We start from the raw sequence: 26,513 nt of genomic DNA on the forward strand, positions 1-26,513 counted from the left end.
CTGTGGATTTTGTAACTGTTTTCTCACAAGCTGTAAAATGGATCAGCCCAAAGCAAGCCCCTCCCCTGCCTGTGACATGTTCCTGGACACTGAAAATCCATTTAGGTTAAGAACTTCAGTTGATTCACAGCACATTTCAATAAACTCTTAATCCAAGATAATAAAATCTCTAAACATTCATCAATTTATGATTGCTTACATGATCATGGAATTATTTCCAAGTATGGTTGCCAGTCTCCAGGTGAAGGCTGGAGATCCCCCAGAATTATAAATGATTTCCAGAGATTTATTTCCCTAGAAAGAATAGCTTCTTTTGAGGGTGGACGCTATGGTATTATTCCTCACTAAGGTCCCGTCTAGACATGGGCACGAACTGCATTACGAACCAAAAAACCCCATGAACCGCCTGATCATCTGTTTGTGAACCGGCGGTTTGTGAGCATCCATGGCCAATGAACCAGCGTTCGTTGGAAGCCCGATTCGTTGAGTTCGCCTATGGTTCGTGAAGCCAGACAGTCAGGTACCATCAATCAATTCCCTTGGAAATGGAGCTGGGGGAATGCCTGAACTCTCTCTGCACTCCTTCTGTCACCCTGGAAACCCGAATGGAAGCCCAGCTTACCTTGATTGGCAGGTCTTCCTTCCAACCATGGAGCTGCAAATTGGTTACAATTGGTTACATGGGAGAAGACACCCGGGGGGAGGGAGGGGGAAGGGGGGTGTTCTGTAGCCATGAGCACTCCAATCTCATCCCTGCAAACCCTGATAGGCAGTTCTGACAGCCAACCCCTTGTACACTGGGCCAACGTCAACTGGTGGCTCTAATTGTATCGAATGGGAGTTTCCTGGGGGCCTCAGATTGGAGAGGGTATAACTCCAAGATCCCTATTGCAGTCTTGACCAAGCTTGGGTGCTGGCTGGAGGAGAGCCTGCTAAACACTCCCTGGGAATATGGGCTCTCTAAGTCCAACGGGGGCCGTTTTGATGCCTACGAACCATGAACCTCGAACCGGTTCATCAGTGGGAAAAGTTCGTTGCGGTTTGCTGGTTCGGGTTTGTCGTCGGCACTGAACCACGAACTGCTGGTTCATTAAATTTTTTTGGTTTGTGCCCATGTCTAGTCCCATCTGTCCTCAAAACCTGCCTCTCCAAGCTCCACCCCCAATCTCCCAATCCATAGTTGACAATTCTATTTCCAAGGCTGAACCAGATTGAAAGGGTAACAATTTACTGTGGTATTCCTTTTCTTTCCTTCTGGACAGTTTCGCTTCTATTCAGGGCAACACCAACTTCTCTGTCAATAATACTAATTTGGGGTCTGCACACATGTGGGCTGGCGTCCCCATGGCTCCTACCTGACTTGGCTAAATTCACCTGAGAAGGAATTATGAGATGGCTGATTCCTGCTACAGCATGTTACAGCTCTGTGGAGCTTTATAGACAGCAAGTTCAGCTCAAATCACTTTTTCTATCACGTATAAATTGCCAGGAGGGATGACTAAGTGTGTGTGAGAGAGAAACCAGAAAAGAGGGAGTGGCATTCGGATTCAGGTGAGCTCGTGCATTCTTTCTTTGTCAAGTGACACCAGTTCCCTTAGCTGTGTCTGTTTCATCTTTTTCTCCGTTCAGTTACTGGAGTTACCTCACAGAAAGGTAAGTGCTTAATATATATATATATGTATGTATATTAAAATATATCTAGCAGTTTTATAGCCTTCCATGTATACTAGGTTCCAAGGAAGAAGAAAGAAGCAAAGGGTTGTAGGAGAAACTAAGCACGTGTAAAATATGGGAAGCATTTCTTCTTTCGGTCCCACACAGAGCTAATGGCTTTTCTTAAATTTCCGCAGTCCTTGGCCCCTTTCTGAGGACATTTTGCTAACTATAAATATCTTACAGCTTAATAAGTCTACTAAAACCTAGGAACTAGTGCTTTATGGTTGATTTTTCTGGAGATTTCTAAATAAATAATTTTAAAAGCTCACCTTCACAAATCACAAATTGACTTAGCAAACTGACAGATTTGCGTGAACCTTCTCTACATGAGTATATTTTATGATATAGACCATGAGGTTATTCAGAAAGACTCTTTTCGTGGTGAAATTTTCCATATGGGTGTGTAACCTCAACTTGGCATTCTTTATACTGTTAATGAAATGATGACTAATACTTGCTCTGCAGAACTAGGAGGGTGGTAAATCTAACATTCACTTTCAGCATGGCTAGGATGATGACTGTTCAATGTTCTTTTTAAAATGTCACTAAAGAATTGAAATTCAATGGGACTGGTGCTGGTCAGAACTCGTCAAATAGCTATCTAATGTTGCTATTCAATCCAAAGGTTACTGATAAATGGAGGGAAGGATCCCAAGGTCCTTATCACGAGGGCTTTTTTTCAGCTGGAATGCGGTGGAACGGAGTTCCGGAACCTCTTGAAAATGGTCACATGGCTGGTGGCCCTGCCCTCTGATCTGGAGCAGTGTGGAGGGCGATCTAAACTCCCCTCTGTCTGGAGATCTGAGGCGGGGCCACCAGCAAGGTGACCATTTTTGCCAAAGGCGATTTAAACTTTTTAAAACTTCCCCCTTCTTCCAGCTGACCCAAAGTGACATCATTGGTCCTGGAAGTGTGCGAGCACTTTGCATGCACGCATATGTGGTACCAGGGGCACCACCTCCTGCCAAGAGTTGCCCCCTGTGCTGGCAACCCACTGATTTCCACCACCTCTTTTCCTAGAAAAAAAGCCCTGCTTATCACAACGGTACCACCTACAAATTTCTTCCCTGCCCTACTAACATTTTCCTAAAGAGATTCTTCTGACACAGAGATAGGAAAATGGAGCCTGGGATAATAAGGTCCCTTGTGAATAAATATCATTGAACTTGAAAGGCAGGCGGAGAACAATAATTATTTTCCGCTTCAACTTTTAATCCACTTTTCAAACTCATATTGTTTTTAATTTAGGTTTAAATGAATTCATAATATATAAAGCCAAAGCGAAAAGCTTAGAAAACAAAGGATATTTCTTCACCCTACCTGACTTCGATGGTTTGCCTTTTTTATTACATGTTAATTTGCCAGCAAGGAGTGATCTGGAAATTATCCAGATCAGCTTCATCTTATTGGGCATATAGAACCATGTGTTTGTAGAACACTCTGTAAATTAGGCCTTGGTACTCCTATTCTGTGGAGTTCTGGATCAGGTTCAAGGTTTTGGTATTAACCTATAAAGCCCTAAATGGACTGGGACCAGCATACCTGAGGGACTGTCTTTTCCCATATACTCCCTGGAGGGTGCTGAGATCAGCCAGTAAGCACCTACTGGTAGTCCCTGGCCCCAGGGAGGCTCGATTGGCCTCAACCAGGGCCAGGGCTTTTTTGGTCCTGACCCCGACCTCATGGAACTCTCTGTCTGAGGACACCTGGGCCTGTCACGATCTTGTCTCCTTCAGGCGGGCCTGTAAGACGGAGATGTTCCGCCAGGTGTATGGTTGAGGCCATCAGGGTTTCCACCAAATGAGCCTCTCTCCCGGTCTCCTTTATGTCTGTAGGGGGTATTGACCATCTACCTCCCATATATGAGTGACCACGCAGATGTTATATGGTTTTTATACGGTGAGCAGGTGTTTTATTAGAAAGCTGTGTTAATTTATTGTGATTTTATCTTGTATATTTTATCTTATGTTGTAACCCGCCCTGAGCCTGCAAGTGGGGAGGGCAGGATATAACAACAACAACAACAACAACAACAACAACATTCCAGTGTCAGCAATCACAGCACTGCTGTTCTTCCCTCTACTGCTGGAGTAGTCCCAGACTATGCATCAGAAATTTAATGCTTTTAAATGTTTTTAATGTATTATTTAATGCTTTTAAATGTTTTTAATGATTGGGTGATGTTTGTATTTGTTATCCGCCCTGAGCCTACGAAAGTGGGGAGGGCGGAATATAAATATAATAAATTAAATTCATGGTGTGATTCCTCCTCATGACTGTTAACTTTTGAAAAACTTGTTTATCACTGGCTTGGGGAAGAACCACATCATGTATGATGATCTTGCACAGCTGGAATAATGTGAGTTGTACTGGTGTTCTAGAATGTTGTACTATAGAACTTCTGACAGAGTCAGGCAACCATCAACCAGGCAAGAGTGATTAAGTGGTTGGGTTGAGAATCTGTACTCTGCTGGTTCAAATCCCACCACTGCCATGAGCTCAGCAGATGGCCTTGCGCAAGCCGCTCCTCTTAGCCCCAGCTCTCCCTCTGTTTTGTGGGGATAACAACAACAACACCGATTTTGTTCACCGCTCTGAGTGGAGCACTAATCTGTCTAGAAGAGCAGTATTTAAGCACTGTTGTTGTTGTTTTTATCCTTTCTTTTTGAGACACTCGGTGCTAAAGAACCTCTTTTTCAGTCAATTCATAGCTTGTGGACTAACCTGTAAATAGCTCTCTGCTCCATATTTATATTTTTATTGTCAAAGACTTTAAAAACTCAAACTGTTACCTGAAAATTATTGGGAGTGGTGGAACTCTTCTTCATCTGTTCACCCAATGTAGCTCCTGGAGGCTTTGTTTTATGAAGCCATTGAACATTGTTCACACCACAAACTATCAACATTTGGCAGAACAGAAGTTTAAGAGTGAAACATGATTCTGTCAATCAAAGAGCAATGAACTGAAAATGGGTTTCAGTTTTTGAACAGTACAGAACATTGGATATTCCATAGTGGGGAAGGCATACTCATGTCTAAGGGGTATGGACCACCCACTGGTTTCATTGAAATTTCACAATAAACCATGGTTTGTTTAAATCATGGCTTGTACAACCATCTCTGATTATCTGGCAGATGTAAGTGCTAAATATTGTTCTGTAAACCATACTTTGTCTGCTTCTTGCCTCTCTCCATTCACCCTGCATGGAGGCAGGGGTGGTGCTACTAGTAACAAAATGTAGCTTGAGCTTTTTGACTACTCAACGAACTACCATGGGTTGGATCCAACCAGTGTTTCTGCTATTGAAAAAACAAGGAGGGAATCTCCCTTGGTCTCAAATAAGCTATGCTGAAGATCATGAGACCTGCATAGACAAAAGCCATGTGCAACAGGTGCTGTTGCTGTAATAAAGAGGGGAATTCTGTTTGACTTAGTGGAATAATTTGCTGGATCCAACCTGTTCAGTACTGTAGTGATCAAACTGGATATAAACACTAGTTCCAAACCCTGGGCTGGTAATGAACAAATCTCCATTTGTTGTACCATTGGTGCTATGTCAAAACTAACTAGAAGTCGATCAGACGAAAACTTAACATCATGCCTGGAAGCAGTCTTGGAGCTTTAAGCTTTATATGGACATATACTCTTTTCTTCTATTTCAAATCTCTTATTTTTAAATCCTCTGAAGGACTTTGTAGTGGGTCTGTAAAGAAATTCTACCACAGACTACCTATACCAACTTTCAGGGGAGGTTGTAGGCATAGGTGTAGAATCAAAGATGTACAGCAATGCCTTTGCACAGCTAAGTTTATAATGTGTACTGCTAATCATGGCCTGGCCCACCCACCATCCTGTGCCACGTTTTGTTGTTGTTGTTGAGATCAGGGCTGGCCCTGCAGAGGCTGATGGATTTCCCAAATCGAACTGGCAGCCAAGGGCTGAGCATTATTCTAGTGCCTCTCTCTATACTTGTTCTCAGAGCCAAGCTACAAGTGACGCCTGACACAGGTTGGACACTTGTCAGCTTCCCTCATATTTTGATGGGAAATGTAGGCATCCTGGTCTTGCAGCTGTAATGGAGAGCCAAGCTATAAAACCAGGATGCCTACATTTCCCATCAAAACTTGAGGGAAGCTGACAAGTGTCCAACCTGTGTCAGGCGTCACTTGTAGCTTGGCTCTCAGGCTCTGCATCCAAATGCTGCCCTGAGCTTCAAAGCCATCTCCACTGGCAGCCAGTAAGTGTGGACACTGAGTCTTCCTCTTAAGAATTTACATGTTCTACCCCCCCCCCCCCCAATTTGTTTGTTTTTCACCCACAGTGCAACAGAAAGTTTTCTGGTATACTACCAATTTAAGCAATAACTCTACAGTCAAGATTTTAGTTTTTTCTGTGTACAAGTGAGATATTGAGAGGTGATCCCTATATAGAAATTGTGGTACATTAGATGTACACAGATTTCTCTTTTTACCTAAGACTCATCAGGTATTAAATGGCTGAGAAACCACAAGTAGCGAACTCTATATTACAATGTGGAAGGACTGATATTAAAAATTGTGAGCTCCAGGCAGAAAGCACTGCATTCCATAATCCATGTTTTGTTCCATCCAAACTTTTAGATAAATTTGCATGCTGTCCTATTGGATTGAAATTTTAACTGAAGTGGGAATATTAAAACATCAGGCAAACGTATAGTTCTGGAAGATTTTTGATCTAGCCATACTAGATAGGGTGGGAGGTGGTGAAGAGGATGGGGGAGCACAGAAATATGGAAATGGCATTGCACAAAGCTGCAATGTCATTTCTGTATGAAAACTGGAACTGGTACTCTAGAAATCCAGTTGTAGATCACTGAGATTCCTAGGGTGTCACTGTGATGTGCTGAGGACACTTCCAGTTTTTGACCAGAAATGATGTAACAATGCATATGGTGTCAGCTCCCCCTCCCTTTTCTTCCTGCTGCTGAATTTACTGAAAGCAGGTAATGGGTTGCAGTGGGCAATTGCCTGCTGCCAACTGATAATTGGTAACACTAAAAAAAAAAAAAACGTAATGAAGATTTCTTCAGAGAGACCCAAATAAGATAATTTAATGAGGATAATATCTCAATCTATACATTTGTAAGGATATGTGTGTGTGGAGGGGAAACTAGTGAACTGTACTTCAAAGATGCCGCTTTGCCTTAAGTGATGGTTTAGATGCTGACTGAAGAAGCAGAAAGAATGTGCCAAAGAAAAAACAAGATGCCAAGAGCGTGTAGTGCAGTTTGCTTAACTTGCATCTCAGTTTTCTCTTTACTCCACCCTGCTGAAGGTTTCCCAATGACTAATGGCTTAGCAATTGCAATTTTGTAATATTGCTTCATTGGATATCAATATTACAATTAGGGTTCCTTCTACTGCTGGGTGTTCCATTCCCACGGCAGAAGCTCTGTCTCTCCTTGCATGGCAGTTGTTGTGACTTTCTTTGCTGGGGAAGGAAGGGGGGGGTGAAAACCTGGACAAAATGGCTACGTGTACAATTGAAACCAAGCGGACTTTTTAAAAACCCTAGTTTAAAATTCTAGGGAACATTATACGGTTGACTGGGATAAAAAATAGGAAACCAGTTTGAGGACACTGGAATGGCTTTGTAGAGTAAGTTGAGGACTGGGATGAAGGTCCAGGAGACAGGCAAATTATGAAACAGGGAGTTCTGAGATAATGGACTCAAAGGGAAAGTAGAGATGGACGATGGACCGAAGAATAGGAACTTGAAGGATCAGTGAGTGAAGAAGGAGGCTTCAATAAATAGGTATAGGACACAAAAACTGAGGAAAAGAGGGGCTTATGGGAGCTTATGAAAAATAGCAGCATTTAGGGTTTGAATAGAAGAACTATGGAGGCTGACCTCCATATTGTTGTTGTGAGAGTAATGTCGAGGAGAAACATTGCCAACCTTAAGTGGAACCTGAGTTTCCTAGAATTACAATTGATCTCCAGACTATTGAATCAGTTCCCTTGGAGGAAATGGCAGACTCTATGGTATCACAACAGTGCTGAGCTCCCGCCCCTCCCCAAACACTACCCTCCCCATCTCCAGCAATTTTCCAAGCTGCAGTTGGCAACCCAGGGGGAGGGCCATGCATGCTACTCTGATCTCTTTAGAGGAAGGGGGACATAAATTTTAGCTGACAGATTTAACATTTGTATTTCAAATTGCTTCATACATTATCGAGTTGTAAGCACTTCCAATCCAGCTAGGTAGGAGGTTATTATTATCTCATAAGAACATATGGGAGCTGTGATGGAATGGCTTGCCCGAGGCTACTTGCCTGTTCATCCAAGATGCAAGAATCAAACTGGGGTCTTCTTGCTTTGAATCCCTGTTTTTTTACAGTGCCATTCTAAGCAGAGTTTTTTCCTTCTAAATCAATTCAAATCAGTGGGCTTAGGACAGGGTTGTGAGGTCTCCTGCTATGATTTTGTTACTGTTGCACAGCTGGGCTGCAGGAGAAAAAAGAGGAGAAATGAGGAATGATTGGCAGCGCCCTGGTGTGATGACATCACTTCCAGCATAATCACAAGTGATGTCCCTGCATCACCGGCAACGCTTTAGCATTGATTCAAAACTCTGTTTAAACCATAGAGTTTTGGCTGGATGCTAGACCATCTCTGGCAATGCAGTGACATCACTTCTGGACACGCTGAAAAAGGTGTAATTACATTGCCAATGACATCATTAAATTGCTGGCGAGCTTCCCCTACATAAGTGAGTCTCCTTCTGTTTGCCAGTTTCATGCTGGCAACCTTAGCATGTGTTTGTGTTATGTGCCATCAAGTCGCCTCTGACCTATGGCAACCTTAATGAAGGAAAGACCTCCAAAATGGCCTATCATTAACAGACTTGCTCAGATCTTGCAAACTGGAGGACATGGCTTCTTTTATTGAGTCAAGCCATCTCATTTTAGGTCTTCCTCTTTTCCTACTGCTTTCCACCTTTCCTAGCATTTTTTACTTTTCCAGAGAATCTTGTTTTCTCATGATGTGACCAAAGTACAATAGCCTTAGTTTTGTCATTGTAGCTTCTAGGGAGAATTCCGGCTTGATTTGATCTAGTACCCACTTATTTGTCTTTTTGGCTGTCCATGGTATCTGTAAAAAATCTCCTCCAGCACCACATTTCAAATGAATCAATTTCTTCCTGTCAGCATTCTTCACCCTAGCATAGGAAGGTGTAACTCTGCTTATGGTTGTCTTGTTAGTCCCTTAGGGTTGCCAGCATAACACTGGTAACTGATGGGAGGGAGAGAAGGTGAGATCTTGGCATAATTATGTTGCCTGTGATGCACTGTCATCACTCCCTGTACACCCAGAAGTGACATCAGTGAGTATTAAGGGTTGTTCTAGCATTTGAGCAAAACTCTATAGTTTAACTTTGAGGCTACATAGTTGGGCAGTAGCACAGGGGCATTGGAAAATGTGGCATATGCCAACCTAGTGCAAGGACTGGGGATGGCCACTCTTCTGGCCTCCTCATGCGTGGTTCTCTTCATGAAGGGGCAGGAAGTGGAAGGGGGCATATGTGAATTGTCATGCTTACTTCATTAGCTCAGAGGATACAGAGCAACGAGGAGATATTACTCTCTTGCTTCTGAGTTCAGCCTCACGAGAGGCAGGGAGAAGGGTGGTGTGCAAGGGGGCCCTCAACTTCACTGGAATTGAGCACCATGGGAAGAAACATCCAGAAAGCCCTCCCACCCTAGCAGTCATAGGCCCGCTTGGCAAGGTTCTCTTCTAGGGAGGGAGGGCTTTCTGGATGTTTCTTCCCATGGTGCTCAATTCCAGTGAAGTTAATTTGTTCATGCACCTTCAGTTGTAATTGACTGTGGTATGTAGGACTGACTAGTTATTTGGTTGACTGATGCACTTTTCTGCTCTGTGCCAGAATTAACACAATGGAATCCATCCAGGTTGCAAATACTACTTTTGCAGTCGACATATTAAGAAAACTGAGTGAAAAGGATAAAACAGCCAATATTGTTTTTGCTCCTCTTTGTACTTCGACTTCTCTGGCTCTCGCATATAAAGCTGCTAAAGGGGACACGGCGACCCAAATGAAACAGGTAAGTGTTTGATTTTAATATGGATGATGCAACTATAAAAAACTATATGTCCAGGGCTTTTTTTCAGCAGGAACGTGGTGGAATGGAGTTCCGGCACCTCTTGAAAATGGTCACATGGCCGGTGGCCCTGCCCCCGATCTCCAGACAGATGGGAGTTTAGATTGCCCTACGTGCCACTCATCGGAGATCAGGGGGAGATCAGGGGGTGGGGCTACTGGCCATGTGACCATTTTCTCTGAGGACAACCCACTGAGTTCCGACACCTCTTTTCCCAGAAAAAAGCCCTGTATATGTCTATCATTTTTGTAGCTTTGATCCTGGCTTAAATGAATTGTCCTTGTTACATATATTAAATGATATTTTTTCATGTATATATTTAAATGTTAAGCAGGCAATGGTCAAATCTTCACCCAGTTTAGCACTAGATGTACTCAAGCATATGCCAGGAAACTACTGGATGGAATATAATTTAAAAAGTCACTTGGTATATGGTTGTGCCCAAAATTTGCCTGTGAAAATTGGGTGGCAAAGGGGAGGAATTTGGAGGCATTGAATTTTTTCTGAAAAATCCCTTATGCTGGCACAAGCCTGGCAACTGGTGGGAGACTTACTGGGGGCTCACTGGTAATCCACTGCATCACTTCCTGGAAGTGATTTCCGTATGTTGCTGGGGCCACTGTAGCATTTGGGCAAAACCTCTATGGTTTAACCCAATGAGAAACAGCCCCTTGTACAATTCTTAAGTTTCTTCTTAATAGCTTCTCATGCTGAAATACTAAAAGCCAATGTTATAATTATTAAAAAGAGTGGACTAATATACCGAATTTTTCCGGAGGTAAAATGCACCTACTATACTTAGGAAAAATTTTTATTCAGTATGATCAAATACTTTTAAATGTATTTTATGCATTTATTTAAGTATCACCACTAGAGGCAGGCATGAGCCGGGAAAATGGTGGTTCATTGTGGTTTGTCATGTTTCATGAACCATGAACTGCCATGAACTTGCCCAGTTCACTAACCAGTTCGTTTGGTTCGTTGGTTCATCACTTCTGGGGCTGCAAAGGTCTGTAGAAAGCCCACTCCCCTGTTGCCTAGGTAACAGATTGATTGGCGCTAGGCTGCCTGCAGTGACAAATCAAAAACGAACCATCCGAACGGCTCTAAAAATCATGGCGGTTCATTGTAGTTCGTCAGAAATGAACTCTGACAAACTGCTGGTTCAGGAACCAAAAAAAAACCCCCCAAAACAAAAACCCGGCCCGCTTCGTGATGAACTTTGGTTCATATTTTGGTTCATGCCCATCTCTAACACTACTTTTCCACTATAACAGACAGCTTAAAAAAAAGAATAAAACAGCACAAAGTACCCAAAAGAAAACATGTTAAAATAAATAAAAGATGGCATGGAAAATGAGAAGCAGAAACAAAGCTCAAAACCAGCCATAGATGAAAAAACGAAATTCATATTAAACTCTCAGGAAAAAAAGATAGATTAACAGAACAATACTAAACAGAGTCACTCCATTCTAAGTGCACTGAAGTCAAGGTGCTTAAAAGAGTGTTTAGGGTTGTACTGATAGCCTGTCATCTAGTAGAGCTAATACAAGGTATATATTCTTGAGGAGGACATTTCACAGACTGGGTGCTGCCTTAGAGAGATACCTGAGCCATAAGAATCATGAGGTGACATGAAGAACTTGATTGCTGGCAAAAGAAAAAGTCATTAAAAAAAATCTCACTACTAACGATTGTATATTTTGCTATGAGTATTCACAGGGTGGAAAGCTAATTTCCCCACTTCTTCTCTCCCTTTTGCTTTTCCTCTTTGTCTCCCACTGGCATTGCCTACAGCCTGTCTCCTTTCCTTCTCTCCCATACACTTACTTACCACTTTACCCTCATCTTCAGCTCTCCCTTCCCCTGGCAGCCCCTCTCTTTTCCTTCTCTCGGTCTTGCATATATATCTGCTTACCTACCTTTTTTTGTTTCTCCCCTTGGCAGCCTCTGTCCCTTCTTACTCATTTACCCGCCCACCTTTTCGGTTCTCCTCTTCCATTTTCAGCTTTCCCTTTTAACCTTATTTCCTCTCTTCTTCCCTTTCCTTTGTTGGAGTCCATTAGCACCTTAATGACCAACAAAATTTCCCAGGCTATAAGCTTTTGTGAGTCAAAGCTCACTTCATCAGATAGTGATACAGAAGCATGCTTTGACTCACAAAAGCTTATATCCTGGAAAATCGTGTTTGGCCTACGGTGCTACTGGACTTGAATTTTGTTTTACTGCTACAGACTAACAGGGCTACATGTCAGAAACTAAGTTCTCTTCCTTGGATCTTTTACTTTTTTAGTCTGTCTCTCTCCCCTTCCCCCTTCCCTGTGCTGAAAATCTCAGCAACATTATTTGGGGATTGTCTGGAATTCTATCTTAAAGAAGCAGACATTGCACCTTTGATTCCAGTTTCTTTTCAAAATACTTTCCATTTTAACTATTCATATTTTTCTACAAACCCAGGACATCCTCCGGGCTTGTAGAAAAATACTGCTTATCTGTACATGGCCTTATTATGTGGAGTTTTTGATCCACATTTTGAGTCCATTGTACAGAATTAGATGTAATGATAATATGTTCTGTTTTATTTGGTGTTATTGTGTTGGAAAAGCTGTACTTTCAGAAATCTATGCTGAAAACAGTGGTTAATCTAAAATGTATCACTCAACAGGGCCTTCATCTAGAAGATGTTAAAGACGTTCCTTTTGGTTTCCAAACACTAACAGCAGATACTTCCAAACTTAGTTCTTTTTATTCATTGAAAATGGTCAAACGGCTCTATGTAGAAAAGTCCTTAAACCCTACTACGGTAAGCCACTAAGAAGGAATTATACTTTTGCATAGGCCAGCCTGTTGACAGTGGTAATCTAAACTGCATTGTGAATGGAATTTTTTCATTTATTGTTGTTACTTATAATACTGTGTCTGCATTTGGTATTAAATTACAATATACTTCTCTTTTTACAATTCAGTGCAAAAGTGGCATCTTGTGTTGATTACAGATTTTCTATCAACATTCACTTTCCATCCTTATCTGAAAGCAAGTAGTATGTTGTTATTATTATACATTTCTCCCTGAATCTGATTTAAGCACCATGACGGTACATAATGTAGAGCAGGTATAGTGGCTAAGAGCTGTACAGTCTAGGAGGTGTACCGTTTGAGAACTATCAAAAAGAGTCCAGTAGCACCTTTAAGACTAACCAATTTTATTGTACCATAAGCTTTCAAGAATCAAGTTCTCTGTATCATGCATCTGACGAAGAGAACTTGATTCTCGAAAGCTTATGCTACAATAAAATTGGTTAGTCTTAAAGGTGCTACTGGACTCTTTTTGATTTTGCTACCACAGACTAACACGACTAATTCCTCTGCATCTACGTTTGAGAACTGTATTTGCCATTAACTCACTAGTTGACCTCAGGCAAGCTGCTCTTTATCAACCTCTGTCAGGAATTCATTAACTGACCTTAGGCAAGCTGCTCTTTCTCAACCTCCGCCTTGAACTCACTAGGTGGCCTCAAACAAGCTGCTATGTCTTGGCCTTTGTCATCAGCTCACCAGGTGGCCTCAGACAAAATACTTCTTCTCAGCCAACACACTAGGGGACTTCTCTCTCAATGTTAAGCTCTCACTTGCAGTAATATACTGGACTATCTTCCAGGGCTGTTGTAAAAATCACAGTGCAAAAATGTACATTAAGAGCTTAGAACATTGATGTAGCCAGGGCTTTTTTCCAGCTGGAACGCGGTGGAACAGAGTTCTGGAACCTCTTGAAAATGGTCACATGGCTGGTGGCCCCGCCCCCTGATCTCCAGACAGAGGGGAGTTTAGATTGCCCTATGCGCAACTCAGCGGCATGGAGGGCAATCTAAACTCCACTCTGTCTGGAGATCAGGGGGCGGGGCCACCGGCCATGTGACCATTTTCTCCGAGGGCAACCCACTGACTTCCGCCACCTCTTTTCCCAGAAAAAAAGCCCTGGATGTGGCTATTTAAATGCTCAGAATCATACGAGACTTTTTCAGATGTTACATTCAGAGATCTTGAACTGTGAGCATTGAGAGGAAACATGTGCCACTCAAAATCCCCCTGATAGACATTGTCACCATTTCATGTGACATAGATATCATGATTATTTTTATTCATTTATTTATGTCATTCATAGCCCACCTTTCTCATTGAGATGCAAGGCAGGTTACACAGTGTAAGTCAATGCAATCAACAGGATGGGACATCCAATAAGCAATGTAATAGGATTAGGATTGCAGAAATCTGAAACCAAGCAGAAATCTGAAACAAAGTGTAAGTATTAACATGACATGTTAAATGATGCAGAAATTATATAGGAGGATAATACATACAGCAACAGATAGTATGCACTGTACACTGCAGTACAGTCCACACATTCTCTTTCTCTTTGTTAAAGCATCCTTCTGAACATTCTGTTATAATATAGCCCAATTACCTGTGTAAAAAATGCCTTCTAGTTTTGCATAGTTTGCAAAATGCCAAGAGACCAGGAGCCTTCCTGACCTCATCAGGCAGGCTTTTCCATAAGATGGGGGCTACATCAGTGAATGCACATGTACAGCCAGTTGTTGATCTTGCCTATTTGCATCAGTATACATTTGTAGCATCTGCTGAAGCAGACAATACATACAGTGACTGTTGATGATTCCGCACACATTGGATAATGCATTTCTAATCCTCTTTATAGATCATTTGGGATGGATTTTTTTGTGTGTGGAACAAAAAATCCACCTTAAACGATTGATAAAGTGCATTGAAAGTGCATTATCCAACGTGTGCGGAATCAGCCTGTTTCAGTCTAAATGGCAACTGCATGTTATCAGGAAGATACATTGCCCCCAGCACACAAAGTTGGATATCCTCAAATGTCTGTCGTCAATTAGATCTGAACTCTGATTGAAGAATAATTGCCACTTTCCTCAAACTTTAGCACCCTCATCAATAGGAGGACTATATATGGTGTGAGAGTTTGTTTTGTGGGTTTACTTCAAGAATTTATTATCGACTGGTATAAAGCTCTTGAAGTTCTCATGGTTGCATCCATGAGAAAGTTCCTTTGCTGATAGAAAAGTGTTTTATGAATTACACAGCCCAACACAAAATTGAGTTAAGTACTTGATTTTAATTGAGGATTCATTTATGGAAATTGGCTGGATTTAAGGCTCAATCAGACAATTTTCAGTAGAAATTAATGCAGAGGGCTGGCATGTTAACTGCTTTCCCTACTGTTGGAAACAGAGTGGGCAAATGTTTAGATCTAAACAGTCATCATAAATTGAAATACGTCAATAACCACTTTGTGGATCACAAACATTTTACTGATAATGTATAATCAAAAGAATTCATAGTTGTATTTATAATTTAATACATGTGATAATATAGATCATGTGGTGGAGAGTACCCTCAAGTCATAGCTGATTTATGGTGACCACTGGTGGGGTTTTTATGGCAAGAGACTAACAGAGGTGGTTTGCCATCACCTGCCTCTGCAACTCTGGTCTTTGCTGGAGGTCTCCCATCCAATTACTAACCAAGACCAACCCTGCTTAGCTTCTAAGGTCTGATGAGAGCAGGCTCACCTTGGCTATTCAGGTCAGAGCAATATAGATCATATTCACCTGGAAAACACACAAAATTATATTTCAGCCTCTTCATTTCAATTCTATATGAATGTTTGTGTTTTTATAAAGGTTTTATGAACAGTGTTCAAAGTAACATCTTTACTTAAATACTACAAAACAAAGCCTGGCCCTATTGAACATTAATCAGAGTGTACTCTGATTAATTGTATATTATATTTAATTTAAATCAGTAATCAGATTGGCGTAAAACAATACATGAAAATTGATAAATGAATATTCCTGCTGAAATGGTTTAAAGATGAAGATTATTAATCTCATTCAGTGTGCAGCAGCCAACCAAATTTTCCAAGAAGGCCTACAGAGAACATACAGGATAAAGCTTCATGTTATTATTGTTCTTTCCAGTGCTAATATTCAGAAAGTTACAACTTGGGCTGCCCAAAGAAGGAAATTTTCATTCTCCTGACATGCCACAATTCAGGTCCATAGTATTGCATTTGGTTTAGCAGATCACAAGTTTGAAGGTTTAGAGGCCACAACAATTGTATATTTCCAAATTTAAAGTTTTTGACCCAGCTGGTATCATTATGCCATTTTCTCCTAACATGGAAGGATTATGAATTTGGGACTGTTCTCTGGGCTGGAAGGGTTTTTTTTTTAACTCATGACAAGAGAATATGTAAAATTAACTTCAAAGGATATTGTGCAATGACATATTTGATGGTTTGATACTATACACAGCATATTAAAGCCTCCCAAATTTGGGACCTACTAAGCAGGCTGTAATTCACCCACCATATACTGGGTCCCACTAGAGATGCTCTGTTTTTTGTAGTCCCTGGCAGGCTGCAAACACAAGAGATGTATCAAGCTCCTGGTTGTCCCATATATGGCTGGTGGGCTGTTTTTCTTGGTGGTCATAACATAAGTTGTGCAGGTAGGCCCAGGGTTTTTTTTCAGCAGGAACATGGTGGAACGGAGTTCTGGCACCTCTTGAAAATGGTCACATGGATGGTGGCCCCGCCCTCTGATCTCAGACAGAGGGGAGTTGATTGCCCTGCATGCAGCATTTGGCGAAAATGTGATAATTTTTGCCAAGGGTGATTTAAACTTTTAAAAACTCCCCCCTTGTTCCAGCTTACCCAAAGTGACATCATTGTGTGGTCTTGAGTTCCATTGCTGAGTTCCACCACCTCTTTTCCCAGAAAAAAAGGCCTGGGTAGGCCTGCCATTAGCTGGTTCACAAGTGATCAGCAAGAGGAGCTTTGCCACTTGTTTGCTAAGTTGCAATGCAGTAAAAGGAGCTAGGTTGGGAGGACTTCTATATCTGATTTAATGTTCCCATTGGAATAAACATTATTCAAGACGCACTTGAATAAAGATGAACATTGCATTGTCGGCTCCTTGTGAAATAGAATCACACAAGCATTTTGCCTCTGCTTAAAAAATGTTTTTAAAGATATCCAAGAGGGATCCATAAAAAGCCCAACATTATTTGTCTTGATGGAACCAAAGTCCCCATGATTGAAAAAAAGTTCAATTTATGGTCAAAGAAAAATTGCTATATAAATTTAGTTTTTTAAAAATGAAATCAATTCCATTAAGGGTGAAATGTATTTGGTCTCTAAGGTGCTATTGGACCTGAATCTTGCTCTTCTACTGTGGAAACACAGCTATCCACCTGAAGCTGTAAGTCTGAAATGTATAGGGCTGCAGCAAGACTGAATGTTTCTCTATCTCTTTTCCAGGAATTTATGAGTTCTATCAAAAGACCCTTCCCATCAGAACTGGAGCTAGTGGATTTTAAAGACAAATCAGAGGACACCAGGGTACAAATCAACAAATCTGTTTCCGACCTAACTGATGGCAAGTGCATCAAGTGACCTGCTTAATGTTCTTGAAAAGAGAAGTGAATTCTTCCCTAATCATATTTAAATTTTCGTGTATTTTGTATTTTGAAAAACTGTATCTTGCTCATCCAAAAAGTTAAGAGTAGCTAACATCACATCAAGATTCCCAAATAAAATAATATATGAAATTCTCCCAAACTCTTCAAATCTCCACTCAACCGTGAAACCAGCAAGGTGATCTCGAGCAGGTCACACTCTCAGACTACCCCATCTACCTCAAAAAGTAGTTGTGAGGATAAAATGAGAGGAGGGAAGAATGATGGATGCTGCCCTAAGTGCCTTAAAAGGAGGGCGGGATAAAAATGGACTAAATAAATAAATTATGTCCAGATCAACATAACCCAAAGAACATTTAAAAACAGCAATATCTTACAAGTCTTTCAAAGACCAATGGGATTATCAGGGATATGGAGAGAATTGACCAGAGGCATTGTAGCACCTCAAGTAAAATATTAAAATAGTCCTCTGTCTTGAATCCCTGAGAACATTTTTTTACCAACCTTTTTGGTCTTGTGATGATTCGTTAAGTCCAAATGATGCCGTGTACACATCCACAGAAAAAGTGTGCCGCATCAGAAAAAAAATACACCCAATCACAAATATACCAAAAATAGACAATCTCTTAAAATATCTCAAGCAATACTACTAACAAGAAAGGGAAATACATGAGATTACACTGCAGTGTATCCTTACTAGAGAGTGTAAACAACTGTGACCTTAGCAGTTGTGATCTTGCACTGAACTAGACTGAAAAACTGATTATTCTTGGCTTTGAACCTCAACAGAAACATAAAATAATAAGAAAAATTGAAATACATTCCAAGCTGCTATTTGTCTTTAAAATCTGGGAAGATCTCCTCTTAGTTACAGCTCGTCTAGTGAGAGATTCTGTGTAACTTTAAGGGAGTAGACTTGTCAGCACTTGTATGCTAGCTTTAATTCACAAATGATATGATGGTGTTCAATGCCTCCATGTGGTAGGAATATAAGAAGTACACAGGACATTATTTCTGTGAAAGTAACGAGATACTTCATTCGGGAGCCATGTGTGCTTATTTAGACAAAAAACTGATGTGGAAACTGATGTTTGTGTTTTTGACGTGATGACTGCTTGTATGAACCAGAAATGAAAGAAGTATCATTACAAACCAATGATCTCTGTAGGTTTTTATATAGGTTTACCGGTCCTAGTGACCATAAAAATTGTCTGATCTAACGAGGAATATGTTCTTTTAAAAACCCTCTTTGTTAGCAGGATAGCTTAGTTGGTGCAACTAAGTGTGTGAGATTAAAAAATTACATGGAGCATGCTTTATTTCGGTAAGGAAAAAGAGAGTCCTTTTAATATAGGAACACCTCTTAAGATAGGAAAGAGAAGAGACAGAGTCTAGTTTGTCTATCTAAGCTACAATGCCAGTGGATGCAGGAAGCATGCACTGCCTGCATGGCTGCAAAATGGAGAAGAAGGTGCTAGCAAGTGAAGGAGAAGGAGGAAGTCAGTCCGTGAGAGTAACAATCTACATGTCACAGAGATAGCTCCAGTAGGAAGGTGAGATGCACACTAGAGATGGGCACAAACAGAAAAAAAACCCCGAACATGATGTTCGTTGTTCGTTGCCATCCATGAACAGGGTCTCATGAACAACCATGAACATGACCCTGTTCATGACCCTGTTTGTGGTTGGCGGTTCATAGGGGCCAGCAGGCTCTCCTCCAGCCATCATCCAAGTTTGGTCAAGATCCCTACTGCGCCACTCCCAGAAACCTGACCTGAGCAGGCACCAGGAAAGGTACCAATAATAAATAATATCTTGGCCCCAGAGCCTGGCAGCAGCCCTGGAACTTGAAGGGGTAGATCCATATCCCACCACACACAAAGAAAATTCAAGTTCCAATGCACTCTATCAAAATGCCAACGGCAACTCTCTCCCTCTCCACTGTTTGCAAAGACTAGCCAGAACTGGGAGCCCCCCTCCCTCATGGTCTTTGCTCCCTTGTTGTAACCAATTTGGAGCTCCACACTTGGAAGGAAGACCTGCCTATCAAGCTAAATCGGGCTTAGATTGGGGTTTCCAGGGCAACGGCAGGAGTTCAGACAGAGTTCAGTCAATCCCTGCCTACGTTGCCAAGGGAATTGATTGCAGGTGCCAGGCTGTCTGGCTTGATGAACAGCAACGAATGAGGCTTGCAACGACTACCTGTTTGTTTAGAATGGGGCCTCACAAACAGCTTGTTCTCGAACAGCAGATTGGGCTGTTCGTGGCTTTTTTTTGTTCATATTGCTGTTTGTGCTCATCTCTAATGCACATGCCCTGACCTCTCTATCTCTCTGTCTCTATTGCATGTCCCCCTCTACTACCTGAGACAAAAGATGATGTAAAGTCTGTCACTTCTTACATTCTTTAAATTTTTTCTTGAGAAGTCAAACATCTTTAGAAAAACATTATTATTCATTTTTCTTTAGCACAATTTTTGGGCTGCTTTTCCATTTTTGAAAAAAATGCTCAAGGCAGTTTAAAATAATTTTAAAAAACACAAAGCAGTAAAAACACCCACATGTAAAAACCCTCAAAAAAAGCAAAGCCATGGTGGGGAGTTAACTAAAAGATATTCTGGAATTTTAAAAGGTCTCCACCCACCCCGCCCATCTCTGCATGTTGAGGCTGGGCATGGAGTTCCAAAGAGCTGAGGCAGCTGCTAAGGTGGCCTTGGTACAGATTCCCAGTTGATGACCTTCAGCCATGAGAGTTCTGGCAACAGAACCTCCTCAACGGACCTCAGAGCACGAGCATGTAAATACGAGTGGAGGCAGTCCTTCAGGTACTCTGCACTTAAGGCCTGCAGAACTTCTAAGGTCATGACCAGCACTTCTGAACAAACAGTGTAGATGACACAACACAGGTGTAATATGCACATCACCACACTGCAGTAGGTCCCAGTTCACCACTTCATTCTAAAGGACATTTCAGAGTATCTACACAGCCACCTTGTCTCCTCAGAAACTAGTCTTTGTGGCTTCATCACTGAACCTGGTTGCCTGAATCCATTTGTTATGTGGACCTATGCCATTATCTTATACCAGGCCAGATCATTGTCTGTTTAGCCCAGTACTGTTTGCTCTCAATGTCAGTAGTTCTTCAAGGTCTCAGGCAGAAGTTTACACTTAAGAGTTTATTGCTGCCACCAAGGAGTGTTTCAGCAAGGGCTGCTCACCTCTGCCCTCCACAGCCTGGGGTCCAGGCTCAGACTTGTTGTGTCTGAGATAGTCGTATCTAAAGATTTTTATTAGAGTTTTTTTACATAGGAGTTGTTGATGGGCTATAACTTACGGTAAGCCACTTTGTGTCTTGCTTCTTCGGAGAAAGGCAGGATAGAAGCCTTTAAACATACATAAATACAAATAAATAATTGCATACCTGAACTGAAATTCTCTAGAAGAGTTCAACATTTCTTTTATATATTGTAATTGGGGATGATCTTTCAATGAAATTATCTTTCCATTGGGTCTGCAGGTAAAATGGAGAACATTTTGGTTGAGGGGACTGTCAATGACCAGACTAAGATTCTCCTGATAAATACAGCCTATTTCACCACAAATTGGATGAAGAAGTTTCCTGAGGAGCAAATTAAGGAATGCCCTTTCAGAATAAATAAGGTATGAAAGAACACAAGCCCTCCCATGACAAACAATGGAATTTGCAAATGTTTGCTTATCAGAATAGAATTTTAATATATGGAGCTAAAGTTACACCATATATTGATAATCAAAATATAAGGTCTTCACCAATTGTTGCTCCCACTGTATTTCTCAAAACGCTATTTACATTTATTTACTTGTTTAGAGATTTCTCCCCAGTGGGAACCCACAACAGCTTACAACATCAATATGCACTCCTGTTTATATCCTCACAACAAACCTGTGAGGTGGGATATACTGAAGGAGAGCGAATGTCTGAAGGTCAGTGGACATTCATCTCTGGGTGTCTCAGATCCTAGTCTAACAGTGCAATCCTAAGAAGAGTTAATCCAGTCTAAGCCTATTAAAATCAATTGACTTAGACTGGAGTAAATCTCTTTAGGATTGTGCTGTAACTAATTACTGCATCATGCTGGCTCATCTATTTCTTGCAACATACATATGCAAAGACATAACAGTTTAGCTGGTAGCCAATTTTCCCAGGAAACTCTTTTGGCCTCCCTTCCCTCTTACACGTTTCTAAAGTATGAAAGTAATGTATGCTGATTGTGGAATCATTAATTAAGAAAACTCTTTGTTCTTAACAGACTGAAACCAAACCTGTGCAGATGATGAACTTGGAAGCTACATTTTGCCTTGGTTACATAAATGATTTAAAAACCAAGATTTTGGAACTGCCTTGTCATAACAAACACATGAGTATGCTAATCTTACTACCTAAAGAGATTGAGGATGAAACTACTGGCTTGGAGCAGGTAGGAAACAATATTTATTAATTAATGTATTCATTGCTTTAACATGCAATGAGAGAAAAAATGAAAATAGCTATTAAAAATTAAATAAACATACAGTACAAAGAAAGGAGAGATTAGTCCAGAATAATTATTTTCAGCTAAAAGCTGAAAATCCTCAGTAGAAATATAATAATGAGTCACTATATTTTTCCTGGTGGACAGCCCAGGAGACCCTGATCTCGTCAGATCTCAGAAACTAAGCAGGGTTGGCCTTGGTTAGTAATTGGATGGGAGACCTCCATTGAAGGCCCGGGTTGCAGAGGCAGACAATGGCAAACCACTTCTGTTAGTCTCTTGCCATGAAAACTCCACCAGAATTCGCCATAAATCAACTATGACTTGAGGGCCAGATTTCATTTCAATTCCAAAGCACAGGAGCCACAAATGGAAAGGCTCTGGAAAGGCTCTGGGAAATGGAAGACACCACCAATAATGCCTGTTGGTCAGATCTTAGTGAGCATGTGGGTTGAAATGGTCAGAGGTACATTTCAGGTTTGTGGGCCCAGAATATTAAAGTTCAGAACAGGCACCATGAATTGAATGTATAAGGAAATTGGTAACCAGTACAGCTGATGCAAGGATATGGACATTCTGCTTATTTAGAAGATGTCTTTGATACAAAGAACAGTAAATTCTGCATCTTGATGCTTGATATACTTTATAATACTGTGTTTAGAAGTAAGTACATTTATTCATATCTCTTTGGCTGTTTGGATCTGGAAGTTCTGTTCATAAAAGTCCTGGGCAGGGGTCATATCCTTTGAAGTTCTATACAAGCAAAATGCATGGGCTCATGTCACAACAAGTGGCTTTTTATCAGGTGACAGTAGCCATCATAAAATGCAATTTAGTAGTGGTTCACAACAACTTTGCATGGAGCTGTATGGTAGATGAACAGAGAGGGTGTGATAGCACTACCATCAATTAGTAGGGTTGCCAAGCCAAGCCGGGTAACTGGTGGGAGAACTGGGGACAGGGACAAGGGGGCATATATGTGATGTCAGAGATGGCACTGACATTGCTTCATCTTTTCCAGGTACAACCCAGAAGTGACAAGGGGTATCTCTAGAAATCACTAGAAATTCTATGGTACTGTAGATTTTTCTGTTGATTCCTAGAGCCTCCCTACTACCCTTTTCAAGTTTTAACATTGACGTTGCTATTTTTTATTTTATTTTTCTCCTGCCGCCACTCAGAGTGGTGGCAGGCAATGTGACTTGCCAACCGGACTCCTAACGAACCTATCAATCAGGCCTGCCCAACTTGGGATCAATGCAGTCACCAGGTATGAATTGTGGCTTGCCAGTTCCACTGTTTGCAGTCCCAGCGGGCAGCAAAAACAGAAACCTTACTGGGTCCCTGGTGGGCCACAATCAACTCTTAAAATTCTAACAATGCCCGTAGGCTCAACAAGGTTGGTACTTCTGTTGTACACATCATAGCTAAGGATACTTATAAGATTAGGGTATTAGATAAATGCACTGGACTTAATTGTCCAAAAAATGAATAGGTCTTGCCTAGTGTAGGGATATTCAAATTAACTTGTTTTGCCTTACATTTTCAGCTCGAGAAGGTGCTCACTCCTGAAAAGGTGCTACAATGGACCAACCCCAGTGTGATGGCCAATACAAAAGTGAATGTGTTTCTTCCCAAATTCAATATTGAAAGGGAGTACGATTTTAAGCCCGTTTTAAAAAGCCTTGGCATGACCCACCTGTTTGATGAGGGTGCATCTGATTTCTCTGAAATGTCAGAGACCAAAGGGGTCATTTTGTCCCAGGTCCTCCACAGAGTCTCACTGGAAGTAGGTGAAGAAGGGGCAGACTCCCGAGACGTGCCAGGATACCGGATCCTACAACACAAAGATGAATTCAAAGCCGACCATCCATTTTTCTTCTTCTTTAGACACAACAAAACCCGCAGTATTATTTTTGCTGGCAGATTCTGTTCTCCTTAAACAGAACATGAGAAAAGCCAGGTTTATAAATATCTATATATCAATTACTACCCTTTTCCTATAAACCTTTGAAACCCAAGTATCAGATTTTGAAAAATAACCAAAGAAGTTTCCTAGTTCAAGTAGGATATATGATTTCATATGAAACTCTTATTCAGACGAGATAGTCAAAGCAGATCTGTGTACTTTTTACAGGCAGCATGAAAACTGTGTTTTGTATTTTGACTTTAAAATAATGTATTTAGTAGTTTCTTCCTCATCCAAGGTAATTGTTAGAATGGGGATGCTTAAAATGATTGCACTGGATCTAAAAAATCTAAGTAGCTAAAGCCAGTTTGGAGTAGTGGTTAAGAGCAGCGGGACTCTTTACTCTTTAGAGAGAACCGGGTTTGATTCCCCACTCCTCCACTTGAAGCCAGCTGGGTGACCTTGGGCCAGTCACAGCTCTACAGAGCTCTCTCAGCCCCACCCACCTCACAAGGTGATTGTTGCGGGGATAATAATGACATACTTTGAAAACCGCTCTGAGTGGGCATTAAGTTGTTCTGAAGGGTGGTATATAAATTGAATGTTATTATTATTGTGCTTATAACAACAGTATGTTACTGGAACTGTTACGGGAAGTGTACACATCTTACATTGTTAGGATCAAATAAAGGAGGAGATCACAGTTATCTGACATCTTGTAAAGGTAATCTGTGAGCTGAATACATGGGGAGAGAGGAGAGGGTTTAATTTTTGCTTCTACATGGTTTTGCCTAGCAGAACTGCCCCCTAGCTAGGGTTTCCAGTTCCCCACTAGCAATAGGCAGGGGGCGGGGGGAGACTTACTGGCCTGTTCCATGCTCACTGGTGACATAATGACATCATTTCTGGAAATGACGCCATCATGCTGCTGGCCTGCTGGAACCAGTCTGGTTTGGGGGCAAAAACTCTTATGGTTTTTACCCCCCAAACTATGGCATGATGACATCATTCCTGGCTCATGAGAAGTGAGCGCATCTGCTGACATCATCATTACATCACTGGCAAACATGTAAACCTACTTGTGTGTTCCCGCTTTCCCCTTTAGTTTCCCTCTGCTGGCCAGGTGAGCTGTTGCAGGGGTTGGTGGGTTGGGGGTGGAGCGATGGCATGCCTGCTCCTTGCCTTTACTCCTATTAGCTTTGGAAGAAGAAAGACATCTGTCTTGCTTGCTCCCCCCCCCTCAAGACTAATAGGTATGCGTCAGTGATTTCAGTCAACAGGCTGGGTATTAAAGTCTCTCCTTTTCCCATGTGGCTTCAGTCCTAATTTTGATGCTCAAACCATGCGTAAGGACTGGAAATAAGGTGCTACCTATGGTCCTTCTGATACATGCAGTTGCCATTTTGTATGAAAGGGCAACACACGTATTTTCTGGCTTCAGTACTCACGATTAGATACCCAGATTTTTGAGGGATGTGTTCCTGTGTACTGAAGCAAGATACTTGCATTGCTGGATTCACACACAATGGCAGCTTCACATACTGGGAGGATTGCGGGTAGTGCAATTTTCCTTTACACATTATTTGAGGGCTATGATTTTAATGACTGTATACGGCTACTGAGAAGATCCAGTCGTACCTCTCATAGTATCCCATCTGTTTTGACCCCTTACATGCTGTTGTCAATAGTGGGAAAGACTTTCAAAAACGGAAAGCTAGTAATTAATGTGGAATTGATCCATATTCAAGTTAAATATGGTAGCATTTTACAGAGTTTTCTTTTTCGTTTACTGTCTCCCTGCTGCTTGTGTGCTATTTAGATTACCTAAAGGCATTCCTAATAAAGCATTGCAAAAACTGTGTGTCTTCTTTTATTTCCAGTGTTGAAACATGGTTGTGAATGAAAAACATCTGCCTGTTCAGAGTGAGAGAAGGCACTCCCTCAGCTTTGGGTTTGTGACATCACACAGCTGAATCTGATTGGCCACAGGACATAATCAGGAAGTTTATTCAGAATGAGCATGATCTTTATTAAAGGAGCAGTGAACAGGAGTGCCTAGGCACACAAAGGAGCATGTTTTGGGGAGTCCATGACCCGACTTGAGTAAAAAATGTTAACCCCTGAACATTTGGCAGAACCCTTAATAAGCCCCTTTGCCTAAAAAGGGGGCGAGTGACTGTTAGACCAGTGATCCAGAGGAGTTAGCCGTGTTAGTCTGTAGTTGCAAAATAGTAAAGAGTAGAGATGGGCACGAATCGAATTACGACCCCAAAAAACGCACAAACCAGGCTGGTTTGTGGTTCATGAACCAGTGGTTCGTGGAAGCTCGTTTCCACAAACTTCCATGAACTGGTCTACTGGTTCGTTTGGGCCATAAAGGGGCAGTTTAAATGGCCATTTCCCCAGGGAAATGGCCATATAAACTTTTCCTGCGGCTTGCAAGTGGCAGGTCCTTTTAAACTATCAGCTGGAAGGCGGCAGGGGGGATCCCCCCTTGCTGCCTGCCAGCTGATAGTTTAAAGGGACCTGCCACTTGCAAGCCGCAGGGCCCTTTAAACTGCCCCAGCCCCGGCCCCAGCCCCACACTTGCCCTGCGGGCCCATGGCATCCTCCCCCTCCTCCCATGAGGGGTGGGACGGCCGTTTTTGGCCTCTTCTGCCACTGTGTGGGCTCACAGGGTGCTGGAAGAGGTCGAAAATGG

At 41.7% G+C, this 26,513-nt stretch overlaps 1 protein-coding gene across 1 annotated transcript; it reads left to right on the forward strand.

Moving 5' to 3' along the window:
* The first annotated feature begins 1,562 nt into the window (after nucleotides 1-1,562).
* SERPINB5 (serpin family B member 5) lies at nucleotides 1,563-25,669 on the forward strand. Its single transcript, XM_054985053.1, has 7 exons — nucleotides 1,563-1,653; nucleotides 9,644-9,821; nucleotides 12,544-12,681; nucleotides 17,236-17,353; nucleotides 20,910-21,052; nucleotides 21,682-21,849; nucleotides 23,453-25,669. Exons 2-7 carry the CDS (start codon nucleotides 9,654-9,656, stop codon nucleotides 23,843-23,845), a joined length of 1,128 nt encoding a protein of 375 aa, XP_054841028.1. The 5' UTR covers nucleotides 1,563-1,653; nucleotides 9,644-9,653; the 3' UTR covers nucleotides 23,846-25,669.
* The last annotated feature ends 844 nt before the right edge of the window (nucleotides 25,670-26,513 follow it).

The sequence above is a fragment of the Eublepharis macularius genome, chromosome 7, assembly GCF_028583425.1.
Source record: "Eublepharis macularius isolate TG4126 chromosome 7, MPM_Emac_v1.0, whole genome shotgun sequence".
NCBI lineage: Eukaryota > Metazoa > Chordata > Lepidosauria > Squamata > Eublepharidae > Eublepharis > Eublepharis macularius.